At 54.1% G+C, this 27,467-nt stretch overlaps 1 protein-coding gene across 21 annotated transcripts in view; it reads left to right on the top strand.

Moving 5' to 3' along the window:
* The window catches only part of SHANK3 (SH3 and multiple ankyrin repeat domains 3), a 463,679-nt gene that overhangs the window by 211,222 nt on the left and 224,990 nt on the right, over positions 1–27,467 (top strand). For all 21 annotated transcript variants that reach the window (XM_053255561.1, XM_053255566.1, XM_053255564.1 and 18 more), the window contains one exon: positions 9,662–10,004. In XM_053255561.1, coding sequence (XP_053111536.1) covers positions 9,662–10,004 — 343 coding nt within the window. The remainder of the gene's footprint in view (positions 1–9,661; positions 10,005–27,467) is intronic.

Below are 27,467 nucleotides of genomic sequence, written 5' to 3' on the forward strand. Positions count from 1 at the left end.
GAGGAACAGGAGCAGCTCTGGGTCCTGTGTGTTTAGGGCTTTAAAGGTCAGCACCAGCCCTTTGAGTTGGCCCCAGAAATGGGGCCCCAGTTGGCCCCAGTGTAGCACCTTGAGGGTTGGTGTTGCATGCTCCCTTCAGTGGGTACCAGTTGGGAATCTAGATGCTGCACTCTGAACCTCTTGCAGTTTTTGCACACTCTTCAAGGGCAGCCACACGTAAGCACATTGCAGTAATTCAGTCTTGTGGTTGCCAGGTTGTGCACCATGGTAGCGAGATCCTGATCATCTAGAAGGGGCTAGAGCTGGCACAGCTGGTCCAGGAGAAGCAACCCCAGCAGAGAATGGAGTCCTCCAGGGGGCAGGCATGTTTCCCCATTCAAGACAGGCCAACCTCCTACTCTGGACAGCCTGCTCTTCACAACTCCGTCTTGTCCAGAATGAGCTACAATTTCTTAGCCTTGGACACTGATTCATGTAACTTTTGAGAACCAGCAGCAGATGCCTGCACCTCGCAGCAGAGTCCTGAGGCCACGGACTCAGCGGAGGCCAGCAACTGAGTAGGACTCCGGATTAGACCCTGGAGACCTCCAGCATACCCCTCTCCATTTGGGGACTCATGGATCCTTGAACAGAAAGCACACTCTTCTCTTCTTTTGGAGCCTCTGGCAAAAGATAGGAACATAGGAAGCTGCCATATACCAAGTCAGACCCTTGGTCCATCTAGCTCAGTCTTGTCTACCCAGACTGGCAGTGGTGGCTTCTCCAAGGCTGCAGGCAGGAGTCTCTCTCAGCCCTCTCTTGGAGAGGCTGCAGCCAGGGAGGGGATTGGGAGCCTTCTGCTCTTCCCACAGCGGCCCCATTATCCCCTAAGGAGAATATCCTCCTGTGCTCACACATGTAGTCTCCCATTCAGATGCAACCCAGGGTGGACCGGCTTGGCCAAGGGGACAGTTCATGCTTGCTTGCTACCACGAGACCCTCCAGGTTCCCTTCCTCACCTGGTGCTTAAGCACAGGTACCTCCCCTCCTTTGCTAGCCCGTCTCCTTCCTGGCCCCCTCAGTCCCTGAAGTCCTCAGCAGGCCTGGCAGGGGCGGGCATTGGGCCAGTGATGATGGCTCGCCTCTGCTCCAGCTCCAAGTAGCCGGAGGCCAGTGGCTCCGCCGGGGTCCTGCAGCCGTGGTGAGGCAGCCAGCTGCTCCTGCTGCTGCTGCCGCCACCCTGACCTTGTGGCTGTGCCTGCAGAGCGGGTGGGAGTGAGGAAGTCCTGGCTCTGTATCCGGGGGGGGGGGGGGCGGGGAGAGTGTGGCCAGCCCTGTGCCTTGCTCTACATTGCTGGATCCTGCCCCAGAGGCCTGGGGGGTGGAAGCACATGCCTGCAACCAGAAGTCCAAAGTTCTGTGAGAAAGTGCTGGCCTCTCTATGGCCTCAGGGGGGCCTCTAGGGCAGGGGGAGGCAAGATGTGGCCAAACCTCACACTCATGTGCAAGGCCTTTCAATGGGGTGGGGAGGGCGGGGGGCAGGAGAGCACCTACCTCCCTCCCCCATGATTCGACGTGGCGTTCTGGAGGCCAGGGAATGCAGCCGGCCTCCCAGAATCCCACAATGCACTGTGCCGGGAGCACGGCGCGTTGGGGGACCCCCCCATGGTGCCCGGCTCATGGTGCCCAGCAGGCAGCCCGAGCCGACGCAGGGCCAGGGAGTGAGGTAAGGGGCGCCTGCGCCTGCCCCCTCTTGGGCCAGTAGAAGCTACCCAGATTGGGCTGTGCAAGTCTGAGTTGAGCTGCTTGTGTGAACAGCCTTCCCAGCTCCCATCATCCCCTGCTGCAGTGCATTTTGTCTGGGGGTGATGGGAGTTGTAGTTCAGCAGCATCTGGGGAGCCGCACGTGGCCCATCCCTGCTCTGGGCAGCGGGAGTGCCACCCTAGCCCCTTGGGTGCCTTCCTGGGTGTCCCTGCCTGGCCTCGGATCTCGGTGCACATGAGCACTACTCCTGCCTCAGCCTCAGCCATGCTTCCCATCCCCTTTGGGGGCACCCGGGATCCTGACGGAGGCCCCCTCCTGCGGGCCCTTCTCTGTGTCTGCCGGGCCCTTTTCCGGAGACGGAGGAGCAGCTCCTCGGGAAGGAGGCCCTGCGAGTTGCGGCAGGCCCACCCCCGCCCCCCAGCCGGAGCCCCTCAGGGGTTCACCCACGCAGGCGGGGCTTGGTCTTGGTCTTGGTGGGGGGGAGCGGCCGGGAAGCAGAGGCCGCTGTGCCTCCCTTGTCTCCCCTGGCCCACTAGGACGAGCTGCTGCTGCTGCTGCTGCTGCTGCTGCTGCTGCTGCTGGGCTGCCCCTCTGGTGCCCAGCGTCCCGCTCTCTGAAAGAGCCTCTCCTCCCCGCCTGCTGCCAAGGCAACACGAGGTGTCGCAGGGCCTCTCCTTCCGTGGCCTCTGGTGCCTGCTCTGCTGCTCCTCTGGGGGAGTCTGGAGTCTCCAGCGGAGGCTGCAGAAGGGCCTGCAGGGCACACGCAGGGCCAGGGGCCGCTGGAGAAGGGCTGGTGGCGCAGAGGCTGCCGGCGGGCTGTGCTCAGCCAGGGACCCGGGCCGAGCTGGCCGGCCCTGCAGCTGGAGTGCCTCGTTGGCACAGCGCCATGGGCCGGTTGGCCTCAGAGCCTGCTGCAGGCAGGAGGGGAACATCTCGAGATGAGCCACCCGGCTTCGAAGCGGAAGCGTCTTGGCCCACATTCGGGGACCAGCCTGGGCAGCTGAAGGAAGCCGCTGGGCTGGGATTCATGGATCTGGCATCACGCCCCTCTCCTGCCTTTTCTCAGAGGACCCCGACCCGCTTGGCGGAGGCTCCCTGGTGCCATTGTCACAACCCCCTTGTGAGGCAGGTTAGGCGGAGAGAGAAGGAGAGAAGTCTGTCCAGAGAGTTGGAAGGACTCGTGGAGAAACAGGGAGCGCTCCGAGACGAGCGGAAAAGGTGGTTTCATCCTGTATATAAGCTTTCGTGGGTGACAATGACCCACTTGATCCCAGTGCTGGAGAAACTCAGGCTCTTGAGAACAAAGCACAGAAGCATTCTAAGATCCTTACAGGGATGGGGTTAAAACACAGCACATTTACTGTATTTATTTATTTGACATATTTTTATGTATGCCATCCATATAATGTGACAGAAAACCGTAGTCTCTGTTTAATCCTCGCTTAATGCAGTCCGATTTTCTAATGCATTCTTCTGCTGTCTCCCAGTCTTTGCGGTTCCCAGAGTAGATCGTTCTGAGGACAGACGCTCTTGTGCCCATGTTGCTGTGGTCTTGCATGTGAAAGTGTTTGCTGACAGGCTTCTTGGTCTTATTTCTGTTTTCAGATTTATGCCCATTCAGTCTTTCTCTAAGGGACGATCCGCGTTGCCCTGTACAAGGCCAGCGGGCTTTGGATGCATGCTGTCGCCTGTACGAGGGATATGCAAGAGGTTTCAGCTTGCAACGGGCCATTCGAGTGTTTTGAGCTTGGAACAAAACAACCTCGTTTTGATAGCAACATTTTGAGTGCCATTTTGGAGGCCCGTTTTTCCCTTGCTGATTGGTTTTCTTGCACTGGCTTCCGATTGGCTTGTGATCTCCCTGGTTGGCTTGTTATTATACAAATCAGGTGTTGTCATGGGCAGCTGTGTCCCCATTGGCTGGGGCAGGGAGGAACACAAAAGGAGGGAATTTCAAAATGTATTCAAAGGAACTGGGAGGTAGGGAGAGCCCTTATACTGTGCCTTTCTTGAAGAGGATACATCAGGAGGAGTGGAGGAAGGAATCAAGGAAAGTTTGATTTTGTGGTTTTCTTTTCTCAGCATTGAGTATAATAAGCCATGCTACTGCTGCGATAACAATCTGTTTATAACTATCTGGTTTTCTGGTTTTGCTGAATCTCAGGTTGACAAAGGCAGAATTTGGGTGCCTGCCTGCCTTGAGAATTGTGGTTTGTTTTCTTTGTGAGATAGTGTTGTGGTGAGAAATGGACAGTGGCAGGTGTGTGTGTGTGTGTGTGTGTGTGTGTGTGTGTGTGTGTAATATTTCTGGTGACTGCTGTGATGAGCTCCATATCTGGCTCCACTCACTGCTCTGGTCTGCATCACAAGGTGTTGCACTCAGTCAAAATATGGTTGACATTGCTCTACTTGAGCTTATGGCTGTGCTTGCTGCTAAGTAATGGTGCTGCTGTGGCAGCTGTTGCAATGCTAGGAAGTAACAGGAGGAGTCAGAACTGTGTGTGGGAGAGCAACTTATGCCAATGATGTTACTGCAGTGCAGGCACTGTGGCTGGCAGTGGATTCTGGGCCAGTGATTCTTTTTGGCCATCTTTGGATCATGTCTGAAATGTGTGTTTTGTGTTGGGAGGGACAGATTCCCTTTCACTGTGTGCTTTTGCACTGCTTTTTAAGGCAGGGTTGCACAATGCATTGCAAACTGCAATGCAAAACTTGTGTGCACTGTACTCTGTGAGTGCAGTTTGTTCCGGCCATAGGGAACCTTGGGGGAAATTGAAACACCCCATTGTTCCCCCTGCATCGCTCCTAGGAGTAACAAAGTAGGTTGGGTGGTAGGGCATGATGGGTGCTACCTACCACCCAACCCACAAAAGAAATGGGCAAGCAGGCGTTTTTAAACAATTTCTATGGCGATCAAAACAATCTGAGTTTTGTTCCGCTGAAACAATCGGTTCGACTGCTGGTTCAACACAATGTTTCGGCCATCTGCGTTTTGTTTCTGGCTTGAAACAAAATGCAAAATCTGTTTCATGCACATCCCTAGCCTCTGCCGCGTTTGTTGATGTTCATGGATCTGTGGGCGGTGGTTTGTTGCACTGGATCGGAATACAGAGTCCCTTGAGTTGGTCCGTTGAGTTGGCTCTGCCAGCCAACCTGTGATCAGGCCAACATGCAGTTAAGCCGCTGAGGGTGGGGAAGTCATGGTGACCCTGCTGGGCTCATGGAGCACCAGCCCAAAGCAGCAGCTCCTGCAGTGAGCATGCCTGGCCCTCCCCTTGGTTGGCTCCCTCCTCCCCCTCCCCCAAAGGGCCCAGGTGGTGGCACTAGAGGTCTTCCTGGTGGGGGCTCCTGGGTGGGAATGGAGAAACCCAGGCGACAGGGTCAGCTCTCCAGAGTTTGACTCTTTGGGGCAATTGCCATTTGCTGTATCTTACCAGGAGGATTCTTTCTAAAAAAGAAAGCTGCATCCTCTTGCCTGGTTGAAGTCTCCCTTCCCAAATTCCAGCTGGATGGAGACCCAAAAGCTTTCAGGGAGGAGATGCGGGAAGGCCTCTCCCTCTGCCTATGATCTCGGAGTGCTGCTGCCAGTCAGAGTAGACAGTCCTAGGCTAGATGGATGGGATGGTCTGGCCCAGTAGCAAGCAGCATCATATGCCCAGTTTGTGTCCATATTTCAGTGTCAGAAGAAGAAAGCCCCAGGTCCGATCTCCAGCTAAATATGCATTCCAGGTAGCAGATGTGGGGAAAATGGGGAGGAGAGCTGGTCTGGTGGCAGAGGCGTATCTAGGGAAAATAGCGCCTAGGGCAAGCACTGAAATTGCGCCCCCTGATCAAACATCTGACACCCATCTTTCAGATAATTTTACCATAATATCAGCTCAAAAATACAAGTCAAGCTCATTAATCTTTTAATATTTCAAAAACTATTTAGCAGTGGATGTAGCCAGACCAAAAAATGCTGGAAAACTACACATTTCAGTATGCTGGGGCTCATGAAATACCCAAATACTATGTGGAGGTGTACTTGGAAACTAAACAGAAGTGCCTGTCTAATTCCCTACTATGCATTGTAGCATCACTATTACATAAGTTTTAAAAATAAATGGAGAATTTGACTTTTCTCAGATACTCTGAAAATAATTAAAGGATATGCAGAGTAAACTGTGTCACTGCTTGGAATATATACTAGTATTTCAGAAAGACAGTTAAAATGAGAGAAAGAGAGCAAGAAACTCCCAGTGGGCCTTAATACTAAGGATTTCACACTGATTTAAAGACAAACTCACCATTAATAGCCATATTATTAAGACATCACATTTAACTCACTTATCACAAGAAGCAAAGTAAGAGCAAATGAATACAATCCTAGCTCATAAGCTTCAGCTCAGTATTCACAAGCCCTTATACTCTGTACATAGTGCCAAACTGAATATGTGTACAGTGACTTATATTATTTTGTTAAAAAAAACAATTTACCTGTAGCCCCTTTGGGCCACTTCCTAAAGGCTGTGGGGGAGGGTCTGCAAAGGTTCCCCCTCCCCCCGCTGGCCTCTAGAGTTTTGCAGGGACCATTTGAGCATGTGCAATGGCCGTTTTTAAAAATATTTTTTTTTAAAAAAAATGGCTGCTGAAAACAAAATGGCCACTGTGCATGCTCAAATGACCTCTGCGAGGCCTGGCATGACCTAGGGCCTCACAGAGGCCATTTGAGCATGCTCAGTGGCCATTTTGGTTTTGGCGACCATTAAAAAATTTAAAAAAAAATGGCGCCCCCCTTCAAGTGGCGCCCGGGGCACGTGCCCTGCCTGCCCTACTCTAGATACACCCCTGTCTGGTGGTAGTGAGCAGTTGTCCCCTTGGCTAAGCAAGAAGCACCTTGGTTTGTATTAGGATGGGTGGCCACATGGAAGCACAGCCTGTAAGATATCCCCCCAGGGGGAATGGGCTGTGGCTGAGCAGAAGAGCATCAGTACACTTGAAGGTCCCAGGTTCAGTCCTTGGCAGCATTTCCAGGGAGGGCTGAGAGAGATTCCTGCCTGTAGCCTTGGAGAGATGCTGCCAATCTGTGCAGACAACACTGAGCCTGATGGACTAAATGTCTTGCTTGGTATATGGCAGCTTCCTACGGTCCAAGAATGCTCTGTCTGATTGACATCATCTGGATCTCAATCCAGAAATAGGGGCGGGTGGTGCCTTGAGCAGCAGCTGCCCTCTGATTCTCTTGAGAGACTCCCCCACCCATCCCCTGCCCATGGCACTAGACCTCATGGTCACCTGAGGGGAGTCCCAAGGAAATCTGTTTCGGGGCCAAGGTGGGGGGGGGGGATGATGCTAACACAGCTAAGTAATGGAATTGCCTGCCACAAGATGTGGCAGGGGAGATGGCCTTAAAAGAGGACCAGACACATTTATGATGGAGGAGGAATACCAAGGACTATGAGCTGTGATGGCAAGGTGGAGTCTCCAGCTTCAGGAGCAGTGTGCCTCTGAATATCAGGTGTTGGGAGGGCAAGCAGCAGGGGAGCACAGTTGCCTTCATGTCCTGCTTGGGGGCTTCCCATGGAGGCCTCTGACTGGGCTCTGCAGACCTCTGGTCTGTTCCAGCAACACAGTTTTTAAGAGGGTCCAGTGATCATGGGGAATTCGAGTACCTTGAAATAAATTCCATGGATTGTGTAGCCATTAAACTGATAACAGAATAACGGCATCAAGTTGCCATGACAACGGGGAGGTTTGCAAGTCTTTGTAATCTATGTATCTCTAAGATGAAAGTTGGTTATGTGGGAAGAAAGGGGGGGGGGAGAAAGAGCGAAGCCTGTAATTGCATCCTGCTGGGGTGGGAACAGGGGTGTCCAAGAGCCTCCCCAAAGACAGAGGCCAAGCGCTTTTCTCCCGGTCCAGCAGTAGCCGCAACTTTTGCCCTGTTTCAAGGTCCACACCAAGAAAACTGAGCTGCACCCCAGAAAACGTGCACAGTCCAGACCTGTAGCTCACCTGCAGGAAGCCGAGAGGTGATCCCAGCATGCAGTGCTCCTCGCAACAAGCGAAGCCCCTCTGCAGACAGAAAGCTAGCCTCTCAGGAGGGAGGGCTCTGCCCGAACCTTCCCCCAAGGCGCTAGTTGTCTGTCTGCAGGTTCATGCCCCCCCCCGGCTTATTCCACAGCCAAAGGAATGAGAAGGCTGTCCCCATTCCCAAAGGGCTCACAACCTTAAAAGAGACACAAGGGAGACCCCAGGAGCAGCCACGGGGCAGGCAGCGGCGGGGGGGGGGGGGAGAGAGATGTGCTGAGCTCCAGAGGGCTGGTTGCTCTTCCCCTGTCAGGAAGGCACCATCCCAGAAGGGGGCCTCTGGGCTCAGTTTGCAGGGTGCCAAGGTGGGGCAGATGCTCCAGGAATGCCTCTCCCACCATTCCCAGACCTCAGCCCTGCAGGGGTTTTCCAGCGGAGCCTTTTGTGAAGGTCTGCAATTTGCACTGGGGCGGGGGGGCGTCTCTCCAGACGTCTCTCGGCTGTGATGGCTCTTCAGAGCCTCCCCGGTTCAGAGGCCCGTGGCGTGGGGTGGGCCCTTGGCCTGCACGCCTTGCTTGGGGGCTTCCTGGTGGCCTGGCTAGCTGGGCTCTCTCTGGCCCTCTCCGGAGGTTCTCCTGCTAGAACTCACAGCGGCATCTCCATGGCTGTCTTCTAGTTGGGCTTTGCTGGACTTTGGGAGCGGTTTTGCTTCCAGGCCTGTTTGCCGCTGTGGCTGGACACCACTTGGGGAGCCACCCTGATGCAGCGGGGCCTGGCGTGTCACGTCTGAGCAAGCAAAGAAGCGCTTGGCTGTGGAAATGGGGCCCCTTTTTGAGGTCTGCCGCTCTCGGTCTAGGGACAGACATTTCAGTTAAGAGCAGCGGCTGCTTCCCCCGATTTCCATACGTGTGTTGGGTATGATTTCTTGTGCTGCTGCTTCTTTCTTTTAAGTGAACTAGAAACAAAACTCTCCCCCTCCCCCACCACACTGTCACAAGTTGCTTGAGCCTGGGTTGTTGGGGTTTTTTAACAGCAGAAGTTAGTTGACTTTAATGGAACTAGGCAGGGACGGGCTTCAGGATGTGAAGAAACCCCAGCATGGTGTAGTGGTTAGAGTGTTGGACTAGGACTGGGGAGATCCGAGTTCAAATCCCAATTCAGCCATGAAACTCAGTGGGTGACCCTGGGCCAGTCACTTATCACTCTCTGCCTCACCTCTCGCCTACCTCACAGGGTGCTTGTGAGGAGAAACATGACCATGGACACTGCTCTGGGCTCCTTGGAGGAAGAGCGGCGGGACATACATGTGAAAATAAAAAAATAAGTGAGACAGCAGGCTTGGCAGCACCTTCACAACACTGCCTGATCTGGATGCCCCAACACAAAACGGAACTGTGCTCTAATGGCTGGCTTCTAATTTAGCAATGCCCTGGAAAACAGGGTGTCTCCCAGAGGAATCCGCCTCTGGGTCCCCTGTGCAGCAGCAAGCAACGGCATGAGCCCTTGCCTGCGTGGGCATCCTGAGGCATGGATTCACTTTCCCCGTGCGGATGCCAGCAGGGCAGAGGTGTTACCTGACTCTGCTCCAGTTGCAGGACGTTACTCTGGCCTTTAATGTCTGCTTGACAGCTCTTTGGATCCCTTCCATACCCATGCAGTGCATTGGCGTTAAATGAGCAACACGAAAGGAGATTGAAGTGCACTGTTGTTTTCTTTCTTTCTTTTCATATAGAAATAATGCCATTTTATGTCTTGATCTCTCCATCTAAACCCCTTGGGGAACTTTTGTTGAAAGCTGCTGTATACATATTGGTTGTCTTGGTCTTTGTCTGGTCAGTCGCCAGCGGACGGACTGGGGTTGCTCACTCACAGAGGGTCTCTCCCTCTCTGTGTGTTTGTCCCTTGCAGTGCCTTTCAGGGAGACTCCCAGCTACACGAAGCGGAGAAGGGTCCTCGGCGTGGGCGGCCTCTCCTCTCCCCGCCTCCTGCAGCGGTCTGCCAGCGACAACAACTTGAAGCCCGAGAGCCGCCCGTCCTACTCGCCGGTGCCCTCGCTCCGCAGCCTGCCCTCCCAGCTGCTGGCTCAGATGCAGGAAGCGGCTGGGGGGGTGGGCGGCGGGGACAGTGGCCTGGCGAGCACGGGCAGCGCCCGGAGCGCCCACAGCCGCTCCCCATCACTGCAGCGTGTGCAGGAAGAGAAGGAGGCCGATGCCCACCACACCCTCAGGAGAAGCAGCCGCGGCAAGGCCAGGTAAGAGAAGCCCCGCCGACGGGAGGGGGGCAGGGGGAGGGAGCTCCTGCGGGGGTCCTGGCTGGCTGGGCGGCCTCCTGCGGGGGGGGGGGCACGAGGGCAGGGCTGGGGGCGGCTGGGCAGGCTGGTCTTGCCTGGGGTTGGCCCCCAGCCCTGCTGGACAGCTCCCTCCGCTCTCCCAGACTCTGCATCTCCCGCCTCCAAGAGCGCCTGGCAGAAGGAGAGCGCTGTCCAGGGTGCTGGAGCGATGCTGCCCTGCTGCCGGCACTTGGGCTGGGGAGGTTGCTGCTGCCTCCCTTCTCCCCGCCCACCTCCGTCCCCATCAGATCTGATTCGGTGCTGGTGCTGTCAGAACCGCTGGTGCTGCCATCGCACTCTCCATTGGCAGGGCAACGGAGCGTGTCTGGGAAGCGATGCGCAGATTGGGGCGTATTCCCGAGGAGAAACCCAAGCCTGGCCGGGCCAGCGGGAGCTTTTCTTCCCTCGCTGGGCTTGCGCGGGTGTGGATTTCCACGGGGCCAGGGCGCGTCCGGGTTGTGCAGGTTCGGGCAAGTTGGTGCCGAGGCTGGTGGGAGGTTGGGGGAGAGTCCGTGGACCGCCTCCCTCTCCACCTGTTCTGGACGTTACGTAGCAGCCGCTGCAGGAGTCTTGTTGTGTGGGGTGGGTGGGGAAATGGGGATGTGCCAGGATGAAACAAGAGGAGCGCCTTCTCAAGTGGCTGCGGCGGCATGAATGGCAGATACAATTATTTCCCCAGAAGAGGATTCTGGGTCCACATATGGCTGAGGAGCAGGTCTGGCTGCTCTGGAGGTGGGGCAGCAGAGGGGACTCTTCCATCCCTTCTCCTCTTGGCTGATCTGGAGCATTTGCCCTGGGAAAGGGCTTTGGAGGAACCTCAGAAGCAGCCTGCTGGTTACGGGGATGAGTTGCCAAAGTGGGGGGGCGTGGGGCTGGTGGAATGATCACCTTTGGATCTCTGGGGCAGAGGTGGCGGCAGCAAGCAAGGAAGGAGCTCCTTGCAGCTCCTTGCAGGACAAATAGCAACCTTGGGTAGTCTGTCTCGGTTTGGGCTGTTAATGTGCCGGGGGAAAGCTTGGCACGGTCGCTCTGCAGGGATGGAAGGCTGGCCTTGCTGGGACAGAGCGTCCTCCTCACCTCATGCTCTCCTTGGCGGCCTCAGCCAGGAGGCCCTTCTGGTTTCCAGAGAGCAAGTTCTCTTTCCCAGGAATGGATTCCTTCTGGATAGTTGCATTCAGAGTCTCCTGCTCGCCGGACTCGCCATGGCTTCTCTTTGCCAACCGCACTTAGCAGGTCCGTGAGAGCCTTGAGTATGAAAGAAAGCGAGTGGCCCAATGGCGCTTGGGCTACCAAGCCACTTGCTCTGGCCCTCTGAGCAACTGTCGGCCAGGGTTCTGGGGGCCGTGTCAAGCCCCTCAGCCTGGCGTGGCGAGACGCAGCGGGGAGCCGGCCTGCTGACTCACAAGGAGCCCCCTGGGTTACCTGCTGTTTCCCTGGAGGATTGTTGATGACTTAGGTTTAACCTAAACCTATGGAGGTTTTTAATATACTTTTACATTTTGGTAGTTTTATTCTTAGATATAAACATAGAAATGTATAAATACCAGTGGCAGGGGAGCAACAGCAGGAGAGAGGACATGCACATACCTCTTGCCTGTGGACTTCTCAGAGGCATCCGGTGGGCCACTGTGTGAAACAGGATGCTGGACTGGATGGGCCTCCTTGGGCCTGATCCAGCAGGGCTCTCCTTGTGTTCTTAAATTTGGGTGGGGGTGGGGAGTATGATATTTTTGCCAGTTGTTTTTCCAGTTGTCTCTAAGAAAGAGCACTTTTAAGCTCAAAACACAACAGGCAATGGTTGAATAAAGAACTGGTTAATATCCATTCAGCATTTTTGAGAATTCCTCCCTTTTTTGGCATTCAGCTGTGGCCGAGAAGCTGAGCCATTGGCCTTGACATCTTTAAGAACCAGAGGTTTGGTGGTCAGGAGAGCCCACGTAAGCCCTGCCCCTTCCCAGTTGTGCGGGGCCGGACTCTGGTTATCAGAAAAGTCGGCACACTCTCCACAGGTCCAGAGACACACTCTCCTCTAGTGTTCCTTTGGTCCCAAAGCTGGGCCCTGTTGCCATGGGGAACCGAGCTGGGGGCTCTGGGGGCTCTGGTTAAGCCCTCCTGGCTTCCTTGGCCTGATCCTGACGCCCAGCCCCCCCAAGTGCATCTCACAGCCGAGAGGAAGAGCTGCGGGTGTGGTGAGCAGAATAGCCAGCAGATGGCAGTGCAGTGCGGAGAGGTGGGCGCAAAAACATGGGTGAGTTTGTCAGTGGCTGGATGGCCACACATCGCCGCTCCTTTGCCCGAATGGCCTTCCCACAGAGAGCCCTCTGGGTCTCCAGAGTCCCAGTGTCTTCACCCCCCCCCCCCCCCGCCCGCCCTCCTCACATAAACCAAAAATTTGTAGCCAAAGCTGTACTCTTACTTTTTCTTGTTTATGTAGCACGGTCAATGTGCAGGGTGCTTTACAGAGAAACAAACAAGGAAACAAATCTCTGCTGCAAGGAGCCTGCAGTTTAATACTTGACAGGAAGTATTAGACGACAGGAAGGCTGCAGCGGTGCCATCTGTCCAGGTGTACGTTGGCTTGGTAGCAGTAAGAGCGGGTGAAGACCAAGGAGGGGTGCCTGTCAGGGCTTCACAGGAAAAGTGGTCTTTGGAGCGGCAGGTGGGCAAAGAGATGGAGGCAGCATCATAGAGATAGTTGTTCACGATTGTTGTACTAAGCTGTGTGATGCTTGCTGATTGAAACGGGAACTCCCTGCTACTTGATGCAGGGAACTTTGGGGGGTGCTTCTCTCACCAGGGGAAAATTAAAGGACAGGATTGCAAGCTCTGTTTGTAAGGTGTTTGCATCGTCCTTTCTACCTGTTGGCAAAGACAGGTAAGAAAACCCCTTGCAGGCATCAGCTGTCAGAATCGATGAGGCCTTTCCCAAATGACTTGCTTCTTCCCTGCAGATCAACAGCTCACCCCCTCAATTTAAATAGTAGTTAGACCAAAAAAGAGAGAAGAGTGCATTGTCTCCATTGCTATATTCCGTATTGTGCGGGACCAGCATGGTTGCTAAGATTCCCCTGCAGATCTTAGCAACCGTGTCAGTCCCACAGCACAGGAAAGAGAGCAAGGGAGCCAATGTATTTTTATTCAGCCCAATGTTGAAAATTCAGGAGACAAGCTGCTGGCTTGCACAGAATACTTCCTGGAGCCTAAGGGAGAAAGAATGCTGTGTAACCTGCCGGCTGGCCATTTGCCAGGCAGAGCTGTGTAGACACTGTGGCCCTCATTAATGCTGGGGCAGAAGAGGGGAGAGAGGCACTAATGGAGCTGTGGGGACCAGAGGTACCCCTCTGGCTCAGCAGGACAAGCGGCTCCTGCCGGTGGGGCTAGACGGAACAAGGGCCTCTCTCTGGATAAGGCAGCCCTGAGGCTTCTGCTGCCCAGAGGTGGTGGTGGTGGTGGTGGTGTCTCCTTTCCTCGGGGTTCTCCCCTCCTCAAGGACAGGGTGATTCTGACAGGACTGGAACCATGTCTGAGGAGGAGAATGAATTCGACTCTAAACATCAGTGTGAGAATCCGCCCCCCTCCAGTAGCGAAGCCACTTCCCAATGCCAGGAGTGGGTGCACAGGGCCCCTCCTCTGCCCCCCGCCCCGCCAGGGGCATGCTTAAAATTCCCGCTCCGTGTCTCCTCCAGGCTAGTGGCCAAGCGCTCTTAGTTAGGGCTTCTCAGCCTGCTTGCCAGAAGGTCATATATCAACATGGAGGGCCCCTCCATCCTCAGGAACGGAGCCCCTCCGGGGTGGGGGGAGCTTGACCCATTGTGGCCTGTGACGTTGTCCCCTGTCAAAGCAGAGCTCTGTGGTGGCTCTCCGTGGCGGAGTCTGGATTGCACACACGGGCCCTCCATGGCCCAGGAATGCAGCCAGCCCCACCCGCCCAGCTGAAGAGCCAGGGAAGCATCCGCTCTGGCTGTTTGGGGAGGGAGGGAGGGAGGCTCAGTGGGCACCGGGCGCCAAAGGCTGCACTAGAATGCACCGACCGGCTGCTCTTCTGCAGGAGCAGCCCCAGTCGAGGGAAACGAAGCCGCCTCTGGATCCCTTCCCCTCCACTCAGTTATAGCTACACCCCTGGCAACCAGGGCAGCAGAGAGGCCTTCACACCCAGAGGGCCCCCAAAGCTCCCCAGAAGAGGAGAACTTGTGCCTGGTGTTGAAACACCAGCAAGGGGGGGGGGGAGAACACGAGAGAGAGAGAGAGAGAGAGAGAGAGAGAGAGAGGTGGGGGGGAACTCTTGGGTTGTGGTGCCACCGCTAAGCAGGCCTTGTCCTGGGCAAGGCCTTGCTCTCCCACCACCACACGTCAAATGGCAGAACAGGCCTTGGTGTATGGGTGTGTGTGTGGGGGGGTGCCCATGTCTTCTGTGGGAGGGAGGGGTGGCTGTGCATTCGGGAAGGGACATGTCCGGTGCTGCACATGGGGGCCCTGTTGTGCTGGAGGCATCCCTGGGGGCCCAGACAGTGGCTCTGCCACATGGGGAGGGGGGCACAATGCCGAATCCCTCCCGCCACACACATCTCATTCACCCTAACGACTGGCATTTTGCTACAAAAGGAAGGCCAGGGGGAACTCCCAGAGGCCTGCTTGCCTGAGGAACACTGAACAGCCCTTGTGCTGGGGTTGTGGAGGAACGACGGGAAACTGGGAACATAAGCTGGATCAGAGCCCAGCTGGATCAGTCTAATGCAGCCTCCCACAACGGCCGCCCAGACACCTCCACAAAGCCCACAGGCCAGGCAGGAAGGCAACTGCTCTCCCCTGATGGCCCCGCCGCCCGTTAACGGTGTTCAGAGATTGGCTGCCTCTGAAGTTGGAAGCTCCATTTAACTATCATAGCTAGTAGCTGTTGATAAACCTCTCCTGCTCCATGAATTTTTGTCTAATCCCTATGTAAATTTATATCAAAGGTGGGTATGAATTAGCTTCAACCCCAGGAACTTTTCCAGACAGCAGGCTTTATCGCAGGTTTTCTGTGAGGCTTTACTTCGAGTTCGAAGTTGCCACACACAAAAATGGATTCTTTTACCCCGGATATAAATTTGGCTACATGCTAACGCACGATGAAGAACCTGAATTGTGTGTGTGAAGTGCTCCCCAATAACTCGCAGGGAGTTTGGGGTAAATTTGGCCGATATGTGGATGCACACCCTCCATTCCGGAGGAGGTGCGAACTAAAAGCCAAATGTGGAAAACCTTCCAGGCGCCAGCCAGATGCATTTATCTCAGCTCCTGGCTTGACTCTTTCAGGAGGGCTTCTGCAAGCCAATTACCTCTTTCCCTGCCCCCAGATCTTGGGCTGGTGCTTTATTGCAACAGCCACCAAAAACCTGGAGATTTTATTTCTAATATCCTCTGACCCAGCCCTGGAGGCCTGACCAGAATCAATTGCCTCTCTCTGGCTATGTGTGTGTGAGTCATGTGGATTAATTTGCTCCTACCCTGGAACCATTTATTGACTTTCAAAAACAGGCTGTGGAAGCCAGCTAGTCTTTTAGGCTGGGCTGTAGAGAGTCCAAATGCCAGCAACCCCCCACGCTTTCTACTCATTACAGCCGGGCGTAATCCAGCAGGAGACCTTTCTGCACAGGCCCCACTGAAATGAGCAGGAACTGGGAACGGTGTCCTGAAAAAAATGCTCTCCATTTGTCAGGGGCTTCTCAGGGGAGTGGCTGGGATAAAAGTGGAAGCATCCCTTGAAAAGAATTCCACTGAAATGCAGCGGGGGGGGGGGGCGCATCCCTTAATCAGCACATACCACAGTCCTGGCAGCTGTTCTCTCCCCTTTTCTTTGGCAAACAGGACATGGCCCCAATCAGCCCAAGCAGTTTCCCCTTGAGGGGGAAGTGTGTGAGGACCCCACTCCCTGCAGGATGGCTTCATCTTGTTGCCGTTGGCTCAGGCTGCTGCTAGAGCAACGCTCCGGGCTCCCTGCTCTTCATTTGTCTTCTGCCCAGCCTGATGTCTAACCTAACCTAATCTAACCTAAGGAGCCCCTGGTGGCGCAGTGGTAAAACTGCTGCCCTGTAACCAGAAGGTTGCAAGTTCGATCCTGACCAGGGGATCAAGGTTGACTCAGCCTTCCATCCTTCCGAGGTCGGTAAAATGAGTACCCAGAATGTTGGGGGGCAATATGCTAAATCATTGTAAACCGCTTAGAGAGCTTCCAGCTATAGAGCGGTATATAAATGTAAGTGCTGTTGCTTTTGCTATTGCTAACCAGCCCCACTGGGAGCTGACCGTGGTCCTGACTGGCCACCTCAAGCAGCCATGATGGCCAAACTAAACACGCACACAGATTTCTCTAGACTGTCTTTAAGGGCAGTCCCATATAAAGGGCATTAGAGTAATCCAACCTAGAAGTGACTGGAGCATGAATGACTGTGGTAAGATCTCAGTTCTCCAGGGAGGGGTGCAGATATACCTGGTGGAAGTTTGTAAAAGGCATTCCTGACCACTGTTGCCACTTAAACATCCAGAAGCGGGACTAGATTCATCTTATTGATGTATTATTTATTTTTCTATGTAAACAGCTTTGAGAACTGGTGGGCCACTGTGTGAAACAGGATGCTGGACTAGATGGGCCTCCTTGGGCCTGATCCAGCAGGGCTGTTCTTCTTATGTTCTAACTTTGGTTGAAGAGTGGTATATTAGTAGTAGTAGTAGTATGCTACAGAGGCCTACTTCCGACTGGAAGGGATGCTTCTATCTATCTATCTATCTATCTATCTATCTATCTATCTATCTATCTATCTATCCATCCATCTCCTTCTGATAACATTTGCTGAAAAGTGATGTTTATTTTTAATAACCACAAGGCTGAGGAGTGCACAGCTCTGTCTGGACTGGAGTGTGTCAGGGTGGAGGGCTCACCCTTTCCCCTTGTACCCTTTCCCACCAAAAATTGCCTCCCTGAAGTGTCAGTTTCCTCAAATCTGCTTTAAAACTGGCCCAGACAAATCCATGGAGGAGGAGGGAACTGTTTGTGCTCATTAGTCACAATGGCTGTGTGGAGCCTCCGTGGTCAATGGCAGCCTACCACTGAACCATGCTTGTTGGGCGGCAACAATAGGACAGAGCAATTGCCCTGTTTGTGGGCTTCCTCTAGGTGTCTGGTTGGCCACTGTGGGAAACAGAATGCTGGACTGGAGGGGTCCACCTTGGCCTGATCCAGCGGGGCTCCCTTGATGTCCGGATGCCTTGCCCAGCCTTGCCTGAGTTCCTGCCGAGCTTGGCCAGCACACCACTGCAGGCTGGAAGGGGGCAGATGGGAGCTGCCCTCCTCCTCAGAGGGCTGCAAGGAGCGGCTGTTGCATTTGGTATGGGTGGGGTGGGGTGGGAAGAGACAGTGGAACTTTATGGCAGAGTGGCCAGGGGTGGGTGGCAGGCAGGAGGCTTCCAAAAAAGGCAGCAGCTGCAAAACGCACAGTGGTGTACTGGGCGCTTTCCAGACTAGACCCTGCAACGGGGTCACGACAAATCTCTGAAGTGTGCTTCCGCACTTCCTGTGTTGTGACACCGCAGTCCCTATGCTGACAGCAGGGTGCCGTTCACATTTCCGATGTCTTGTTTCGGATTTAATCGCTGTGATTTATCGATAGAACGTTGTATGTCCGGCGGAAAAGGTTGCTTTTTTCCCCCCGGGTTGTTAGTTTTCGCAAGACTGCTCCCCCTGCTGGGCGCTTTGCTATTTACGTTTTTAATGCAGTTTGCCCGAACCAAAGCATTTTGCCGCTGTTGAGCGGCTAATCTGGAAAGTGCCCTGGAGGGGAGGGGCATAATATTTTAAATGAATAAATCAAATAAACAAACTGCAAAATAAGCACCAGCAAGCATGCAGTAGCGGCTGGTCTCAACGGACCAGGGGGCACCAGAGGAGATGCAGCTGCCTCTGCTTCCTGGCAGCAGCTCTGGTAGCTCGTCTCTCTCTCTGCAGCCTGGCCATTTGTCAGGTGTTGCTGCACAGCTAATCATGCAGCTCTGCCTGACAAATGGCCAGCCAGTCAGCAATGTGGCGCTCAGGTGGGGTGGGAGAGAGAGGAGCCACCGGAGCTGCTGCCGGGAAGAAGAGGCAGCATTGGCACCCACCCACCATCCCGCCCCCAGGCTCATGAAGAAGGACCGTTGCTGCACACACTGCTGCTCTGTGGCCCTGAGGATGCTTCCAGGGGTTGCATTTTCCAAGATTAGATTTTGATTGTGTGTATTTTGTTCATGGTTGTACTTTAGTCTTATTATTGTTATTATTTCATTTCTGATTGATTGATTGATTAAGTGCCGTCAAGTCATTGTCGACTCTTAGCGACCACATAGATAGCTTCTCCCCAGGATGATCTGTCTCCAACTTGGCCTTTCAGGTCTCTCAGTGGTGTATTCATTGTTGTTGTAATTGAGTCCATCCATCTACCTTGCTGCTGGTCGTCCTCTTCTTCTCTTTCCTTTGACTTTCCCCAGCATGATGAACTTCTCAAGGGAAATGGGTTTTCACATAATGTGTCCAAAGTGCGGTAGTTTGAGCCTGGCCATTTGTGCCTCGAGTGGAAATTCTGGATTGATTTGTTCTAGGATCCATTGGTTTGTTTTCCTGGCTGTCCACGGTATCCTCAGAAGTCTTCTCCAGCACCAAAGTTCAAAAGCATCAGTGCTTTTTCTATCCTGCTTCTTCAAAGTCCAGCTTTCGCATCCATAGAGTGTCACGGGAAAAACCATGGTCTGAACGATTATAATCTTTGTAGGTATAGACACATCACAGCATCTAAATCTCCTTCTCAAGGCGTTTATTGCAACCCTACCAAGTGCTAGTCTGCAGCATATTTCTTGACTGCTGGATCCTTTACTGTTGATGGTCGACCCTAAAAGGCAGAAGCGATCCACCACCTCAGTGTCCTCATTATCAATCCTAAGGCTGGCTGCTGTACCTGTTGTCATCAGTTTAGTCTTCTTGACATTTAGTCGTAGTCCCATTTTTCCCCTGTGCTCCTTGACTTTCGTTACTAGAGCTTGCAGATCATCTGCATTCTCAGTTACCAGAGTGGTGTTGTTAGTTACTGATGTTTCTTCCTCCAGCTTTGAAATTAGCGAGGTGCTGAGCTAAGAAAGGCAATGGCAACAGCAGTCATGATTGTTGATGGCTCATTTTCCTCTGATGGCTTTTTGGGTGCCGAGGTTGTGCTCTTTTCCTTTGCAGTGAAAGGAGCCTTGACTGCAGCCAAGCAGCTGCCTGAGCAAGAAAGGCTCCTTGGCGTTACTTGTGGGAGATGCTCAAGCGGCAGCAGATCTCCTGGGAGGGGAGTTGTCTCACTGACACCGGCCCCGGGGCCTGGGCTGGGTCTCCATGGGCTGGGTGTTCAAGCAGGTTGTGGGGATGGGGTTGAGAAGAGGCCCCTTGAGTCCAGGAAGCTGGGGGGGGCACCTCTGCCTTGCTCTGCCCATCACAGTTGCCAGCATTTCGGTCACATTTGGGTGTGACCCAAAGCCGAGCTCTAAAGAGCAGGCAGGGGCCAGCAGGGAGGAGGGAGAGGCTCAGCTCCACCCTGACTGGCTCCAGTCTTCTCTGCATGAATGGGGTGCTTCCATGGTGGTGGGCATTGCCAGCCCAGTTCTATGACTTGGCTTTCGGTCCAGCAATACAAACAACAGCAGGTGTGTCTTGTATGGATGATGATGAAGAAGAATGCTGCTTTCAGGAAAAGAAAAAAAGCTCACAGAGTGGTTTACGTAGAAAAAGGAGCAAGATAGTTCCCTGACCCCAAAGGACTTCCAGTCTGAATTGTCCTGGAGGCCTTTGGAGGCCACGCGCTTTCCCCAATGGCCTGGCTTCTCTGGAGCAGCAGCAATCGGCACCACAGCTGCCGGAATGGCAGGGCGTCCTCAGTGCAGCCTTCCGAGATTGAAAAGGCTTCCATCATGGCAACAAGTGGTGGTTTCCCCCCTATTTATTTATTTTTAAAACACAGCCTCTAACAATTGTGTAGCAGGAAATGTTTAGCGCCTGTCAAGCTGTGGGAGGGGGAGGGGGAGGGGGGAGAAAGAAAGAGAGAGAGGACGTGAGAAAGAGAGAGGAGAGAGTGAAAGAGAAGGGAAAAGAGAGAGGAAGTGAGGAAGAGAAGGAAAAAGCAAGTGAGAAGGAGACGAAAGATAAAGCGAGAGAGAGAAAAGAATGTGAGAAAGAGGAGAGAGACAGAGAAAGTGAGAAGGAGAGAGAGAAACAACGTGAGAAAAAGAGAAGGAGAGAGAGGGAGAAGGAAGAAAAGAAAGAGCGAGAAGAGAGAAATAGAGAAGGAAAGAGAGAGCCACATATTGACAAAAAGAGGGAAAGGTAGGAAAGAGAGAGATAATGTTAGAAAGAGACGAGAGAGAAAGAAAGGGAGAGGAGAGAAGGAGAGAGACAGAGATAGAAAGTGAGAAAAAGAGATTGGGAAGGAAGGAAAAGGAGAGAAAGTGAGAAAGAAGGAAAGCTAGAGAGGGAGAAGGAAAGCTAGAGAGGGAGAAGGAAAGAGAGAGTGGGGGAAGAGAGAGGGGGAGAAAAGAGTCTTGTGACACCTTAAAGACTCTCAAAAGAGGCTTTTATGGGCCAGGGCCCATTTTGTCATTTCTATAGCGGGTGAAATCCAAACTCTTCAGTGCCCAAGCAGGAATTGGACCATTGGTTTTACTTGCCCAAAAGAGTGTTGTCTTTGCCTGGTCTGTAGAGATTCAGGGAGATTTCATAGCCACCTTGAGACTTTGGGAAAGCAGATTACAAATCCTTAAACAGATAGATAAATTTGCTCTGAGCTGTGCAAATTTAGCACCTGCATGCAGAAAGGTCCTCTGTTCAGTCCCAGAATCCTGATGGCAGGGCTAAGAAAGACCCTGGAGAGTTGCTGCCTGTCAGGCTGGAGAGTGTGGTGGTCTGGGGGAGGCAGCTTCATCAATCTGAGTGCAGCACTCCCAGGAGCAGAGAAGAAGAAGCCCTGCAGAGAGGCACCCTGCTCAGGGCCTGCCCTGCCCACCCCCTCCCGGTTTCCTGGGCAGTTGGGAGGTGGTGCCTCAGTGGCCCCTCTCGGTCTCCACTCTTATTATTTATTATTATTTTTACATTTATATCGCGCTCTTCCTCCAAGGAGCCCAGAGTGGTGTACTACATCCTTGAGTTTCTCTTTCACAACAACTCTGTGAAGTAGGTTAGGCTGAGAGAGAAGTGACTGGCCCGGAGTCCCCCAGCTAGTCTCCTGGCTGAATGGGGATTTGAACTCAGGTCTCCCCGGTCCTAGTCCAGCACTCTCACCACTACACCACGCTGGCTCTCTTGCAGGCTAAGAAGGAGTTCCAGCCCCTCCTGCCTTTCTGCCCTTTCTCCCGCCCCCCTTCGCCTGCCCTGAATGAATGTGCAGATCCCCCTGGAAGAAGGGGCAAGCCACAGATCTCCGTCCATGATGGCCCAGGTCTTTGATCAGCCTCGGAGGGGAAAGGAGGCTGTGTGAGCAGGCTGGAGGGCCCTGCTGCTTGAGCAGAAGCCCGAGCGAGCGAGCTGAGACGGTCTGTTCCCCCCGGGTGCTGGGGAGGGCTGCTCTCTCTGGGGGTGTGAGGCTAGATGGGCTTTGAGAAGCATCCCCCAGAGAGGCGGGGAGGTGGCGTGGAGGTGGTGCTCTTCACAAGCCCTGCTTGCCCATCTGTCTTTCTCTCCGTCTGGTGTGGAATTGACAGATTTCTACCTTGTGCCTGAGACTGGGGCGGCTGAAGAAAGTCGTGTCTCCCGCTACCATTAACAGCCGTTAGTGCGCGGGGGGGTGGGGTGGGGAGGCGGCGGCAGAGAGAAGGAGCTTGCTGGCTAGAAGCAAGCAAATCTGTTCGCTAATTCAACTCAGTTGCAGACCTGGCTGCTTGGACCGGAAAGATCCTGATATTTCAAGATGTGTTTAATGTTCCCCCCACAGTCTTCCTGTAGGATTGAAATGCACAGATACTTTTCACATGGGCCCATGTTTCAAATGAATTAAGAATTCCTTCCATCCGTGTCTTGCAGTGGCTGCATAAACAGGACTGTAAACTGCCTTTTGCTGGGTGTACAGTAAAACACAGTAGATCCAATCTTCACAAATATTCACGGGTTGATCACTGCGATGGCCGACATCCTTGCCAGCAGTGTGGAGACGTAGCTTGCCCAGCACCGCTGCAACATGCCGCTGGGCACATATGGGGATAATGTCTCCCCACTCCCTCCCCCAGAAGCACTCTGTGTGACCCAGAAGTGGGCCCTCAGGCTTGCTCAACCCACAGTTCTCTTGGTCACATGTATTTCTTCCAGGGCTGAGGGGGGATCAGTAAACATTACCTACCATGCTGTGTGACTCAGTTTGCTCAACGCTGAGGGGCGCAACTCCTCTGCACCATTAGTGAGGATGTTGGCCAATTAAAACAGTTCCAAAGTCAGCAAGTGGACCAATGAATCAGCAGCTCAGCGATGAGCAGGTTGACCCCTCTCCTCTCATTCAAAGGGCCTGCCTGCAGAGGAGGGTCTTTAGACATTGATGACATGCTGGAAGAGAGGGGGCAGGACATGACACAGATCCTCGGGGAGGGCAGTCCACACTCTTGGGGCAATACCCAAGGGGGCCCTTTCTTGGGCACATGACCACCAAGCCTGTCAGGGTGTCAGCTCCTGGAGCACTCTCCCTTCAGACCGGTGGGGAGATTCACTTGGGGGTGGCCAGAGCATTTTGCGAGAGCCAGCACCTGAAACTGGATCCAGAAACCAATGGGCTAACACACCCTTTTCTTTCAGTAGAGGGGAGAGATGTTCTACCCCATTAGCTCCCGATCATGATCTGGCTGCCACGTTTTGCACTACCTGCAGCTTCTGCATACTCTTCAAGGACTGCCCAGCAAGGAGACAGTAGTCAAGACATGACATGACATGACTCAAGTATCTCTTGCTTATTGCTTGTGGCACCGTGGATGCTGCCAGTCAGTTAGATGTGGCCAGATGTTCCTCTCTGGCAAAAGAGGGTTGGATGAGATGGCCTTGGGGTACCTCCTAGCTGATTCGGCAGGAAAAGCTTTGATATGCCCTGGTCCTGTGAAAGAATGCTCTTGGTGCTTCTTCCATGCGGGCAAACAAGTGAAGTCTGGTGCTTGATGTCGATCTCTTCATCAGGCTCTAGTTCAGAAGTTCTCCAGCTTGGGTCCCCAGATATTGCTGGACCACAATTCCTTTGGGCCATTGTGGCTAGGGATGGTGGGAGTTGTAGTTGTTAGAGTCTTTAATTATTTAGCAAAGCACCAAGAGGAAGCTGCCCACTCCAGCTGCAGAGTACTGCAAAGTTTAGCTGTTGCAGTCACCTTAAGATTACACATGGAGATTGTGGTGCCATCTAAACTAAATTGGTTTATTGTTCGACCTGGAACATTTTCCTCTTGAGAATGTCTGTGGTCTGACTCTGTTGACTGCACTTCCCAGCATGAACTCAGAAGGAAGGGAAGCAAAGAGTTGTGGGAAGGAGTTAAGAAAACGAACAAAGGTTGTCTTGTGGGGCTTGGAAGACTAAGACATTTGTGGCGACAGGCACTTTCCATGCAGCAGAGCCCACTTCACGGATCCATCCAGGCCAGGAGTCCTCAGGCTCGGCTCCCCAGATGTTGCTGGACCAACTCCCATCATCCTCCACCACAATGGTTTTTGGGTGATGGGAAGAGATGATGGGAGTTGTAGTCCAGCAGCTCCCTTGAGAAGTCCATAATGCTGGGAAAAGTTGAAGGAAAGAGAAGACAACCAGCAGCAAGGTGGATGGACTCGATCACGACAGCAGTGAATGACCTTCAAGGCCAAGTGGAAGACGGATCCTCCTGGAGAGAATCTATCTCTGTGGTTGCTAAGAGTCGGCACCGACTGGACGGCACTTATTCAGTCAATCAGTCAATCAATCAATCAATCCAACAACACCTGGGGGCACAAGGTTGAGAACCTCTGGCTAAGCCACGAGTGCTCCTGCTACCCAAGTCCATCTCTCCATCGTTAAGGTGCCTCAAGACTCCTTTTGCTGCAACCAGCAGGGCGACACAGTCTGCATCGCAGATCTGCCTGATGGGAAGCGAGCTCCAGATGTTCCGCTGGTGAGGATGGCAGTGGGAGCAGTGCCGTGAGGAGGGCCGTTGAGTTCTGGCTTGCAGGCAGCAGGTCACCAATGGAATGTGGCAACTGGAGAGCCAGACAGAGGACCCCAGCCCACCAGGAGATCGCCAGACAGAGGAAGCTGCCTTCTACCGAGTCAGACTCTTGGTCCATCTAGCTCAGCATTGCCTACCCAGACTGGCAGCAGCTTCTCCAAGGTTGCAGGCAGGAGTCCTTCTCAGCCCTATCTTGGAGAAGCTGTCAGGGAGGGAACTTCACACCTTCTTCATGCAAGTTCTCTTCCCAGAGTGGATCCATCACCTGGGAAGAATCTCTTGCAGTGCTCAGTCATGTAGCCTCCCATCCAAATGCAAACCAGGGCAGATCCTGCTTAGCAAAGGTGGCAGTTCATGCTTGTTTCCACAAAACCAGCTTTCCTCCCAAGACCTAACAGATAATGGAAGAAGCCACAAACCTTGGGGAGGACTGGTTGCTTCCCAGTCTGTGGCTTTCCTCCCTGGAACTGAAGGGCCCATCCAAAGAGTGACGGGCTGTGGACTGAATGGATAGTGCTTTGGAGAAAGCAGGCTCTTCCACTTGGCCCAGGCATTACACCAGCAATTTCCACCCAGGTGGATAAGCCATGGATAGAATATCAGGTGTGGCGGTTGGCAAACCCTTCGGTCTTTCTGAATGTAGATGCCTCGACACAGATTTGTGTGCTACGATCCGACGTGAGGAACTACACTCAGTTTTTCACTCTCTTCTCCAATCAGGGAAGGTGCCTTTCATGTTGGAAACACATATTTGAAGCTGCCTGAGGGCAGTAACAAGCTCTGGGTCCCAGAGGAGGGCAGTGTGTCAGGCCAAAGCTGCAGGACATCCAAGGAGCTCAGTGGAAACTTTGGCCAGGAACTGGGGCAGATGGGCCGAGAGGGAAAGGGCTGCGGGGCCCGTGCTCTGCCCCACAGGGATGGCAAGGGCAGGAGATTGGATGCAAGCCTGTGTGTGTCTGCCTTCTGCCTCTCTGCAGTTTGCAGAGCTGGTGGGAGAGGCTGGCAGAGACCGTGCCTGTGTGTGTGTGTGTGTGTGTGTGTGTGTGTGTGTGTCTTTTGGAAGGCCCTTGAGAAGGCCTCCCATGGGAGAGGCACTGAGCGCAGTCTCCTGCTGCTTTGCGAGCACTGCGCCCCTCGTGGAGGCCATAAAGCAGGGCAGGGAGCAGCCTGTGTGGAAGGGCACATGGGTGCAGGCGGTTGTTGTCGTGGGGTGATTGACAAGGAGAGAGGGAAGGGAAGGGAAGGGAGGGGAAGGGAAGGGAAGGGTGGCGTCTTAAGGAGGTGAAGTTGCCCCAGCAGCTCTCTTGTCCGCACTGCTCGCCAGGATGGAATCTGAGCAATTGGCAGGGTGTGTGCGGGTGTGTGTGGGGGGGGAAGAGAGCTCGTGGAATAGCTTCGTGATGGGGCACTTGCCAAAGATAAAGAGCTGTCCTTTTGCACACAGGGAGGCTGCCTCTTTCTGTGCATGCTGACTTTCATTTCATTTGTGTTGATCTAAACGCCGTGCCTAACCCATCCGTACGGCAAGCTCCCGTCTAAAAATGAACCGAGGGTCACAACACAAGCATGATTCACAGACCTGCAAAAGCCGAATGCACCAAAAGCCAAGCCAGCGGAAAGGGCTGGCACTGCTTGGGAGCAGAGTGCAGGGCTGGGCTGGGGCAGGTCTCTGCTGCAAGGGGCCACGCTCCTGGGATGGGGGGAAACTCATGAGCACAGCCCTGCTGGATCAGGCCCAAGGTGGTGTGTCCAGTCCAGCACCCTGTTTCCCACAGTGGCCCACCAGATGCCTCTGGGGAGGCCACAGGCAAGAGGGGAGGGCACGCCCTCTCTCCTGCCGTTGCTCCCCTGCAACTGGGATTGAGCAGCATCTTGCCTCTGTGGCTGGTGGTGGCCGATGGCCACCAAGGATGCCTCTCTAGGAAATCACCTGAGAGGAGCTGTGATAGGAAGCAGGCCCCTTGGATTGCTGGGCCTGTGCTGCTGAGGCCTCCGAAAGCCCAGCCCTGCAAACTAAGCCCCTTTCCAATCCACCGCGGCTTCCACACATTTGCTCTTAGGAACACAGGAACACAGGCAGCTGCCATATACGAAGCCAGACCCTTGGTCCATCTAGCTCAGTATTGTCTTCACAGACTGGCAGTGGCTTCTCCAAGGTGGCAGGCAGGAATCTCTCTCTCTCAGCCCTATCTTGGAGATGCTGCCAGGGAGGGAACTTGGAACCTAGAACGTTCTTCCCAGAGCGGCTCCATCCCCTGAGGGGAATCTCTTGCAGTGCTCACACTTCTAGTCCCCCATTCATATGCAACAAAGGCAGACCCTGCTTAGCTGAGGGGACATGTCCTGCTTGCTCCCACCAGACCAGCTCCTTCCAGCTCTAATGGGCCGGCACATGAGAGAGGGTGTCCGTGCGCTCCCTGTGCACTCGTGGCAGAGGCAAGGGGGCTCCCTGGAGCACTCCTCTTCAGGGTTGTGACTGGAGATCCTGTCTCTGGGGCGCAAGCCTGAGGGCACAACTGGAAACCCAAACAGAGCTTGCTCGAGGACGAGGCTTTGGTTCCATTTGTCTCTGTGTTTGTCCATTTGCAGGGAGCCTTCTCCTTGCCCCCCCCCCAGCCTGTCTCTCTGTGTGCCCTGGTACCAGCTCATCGGGGCACCAAGGGAGGCAGCTGGGGTAGCTCCTGCCCCACCCTAGAGCCATGCTCCCTGCAGGCCGGCCATGCCTCAGGGCGAGTTGTGCCCTTCCTCCCGGGTTATTCTGCTCCCCACCCAGGGAACCGCAGGCGCACGGCCAGGCTTCCTCCCACTGACCGTGTGCCCAGCTCTTGCTCCCTCCCTCTCAGGCAGTTCAGTGGCACGTTGCCCAGCAGCTGCCCTGCAGCCCCCTCAGCACAAGGGGCATCTGCTGTGGGTGCTTCCTCCCCAGAGCTGGTCCAAAAACGCGTTGCGCCTAGAAGGTAGGGTTCTAGGGGCAACCCGGTAGGGTTCTCTCCTCCACTGCAGAAGTTGTTGTGGTGCATCGCTCAGCTCAGCTCCCAGTAGGAACTGCTGACCTTTTGGCACATTCCCACCCCACACCCCGCAATCCTGCTGCCTGGGTCACTGGTGCTGTTGGGCTGGCTCTTCTGCTCCTCCCCCCTCGTTGGAAGTTAATTAGCTGGCGGGCACAAGGATGGTGCTCTCGGTGTCTCT

This window comes from Hemicordylus capensis, chromosome 5 (genome assembly GCF_027244095.1).
Source record: "Hemicordylus capensis ecotype Gifberg chromosome 5, rHemCap1.1.pri, whole genome shotgun sequence".
NCBI classification, from domain to species: Eukaryota; Metazoa; Chordata; class Lepidosauria; order Squamata; family Cordylidae; genus Hemicordylus; species Hemicordylus capensis.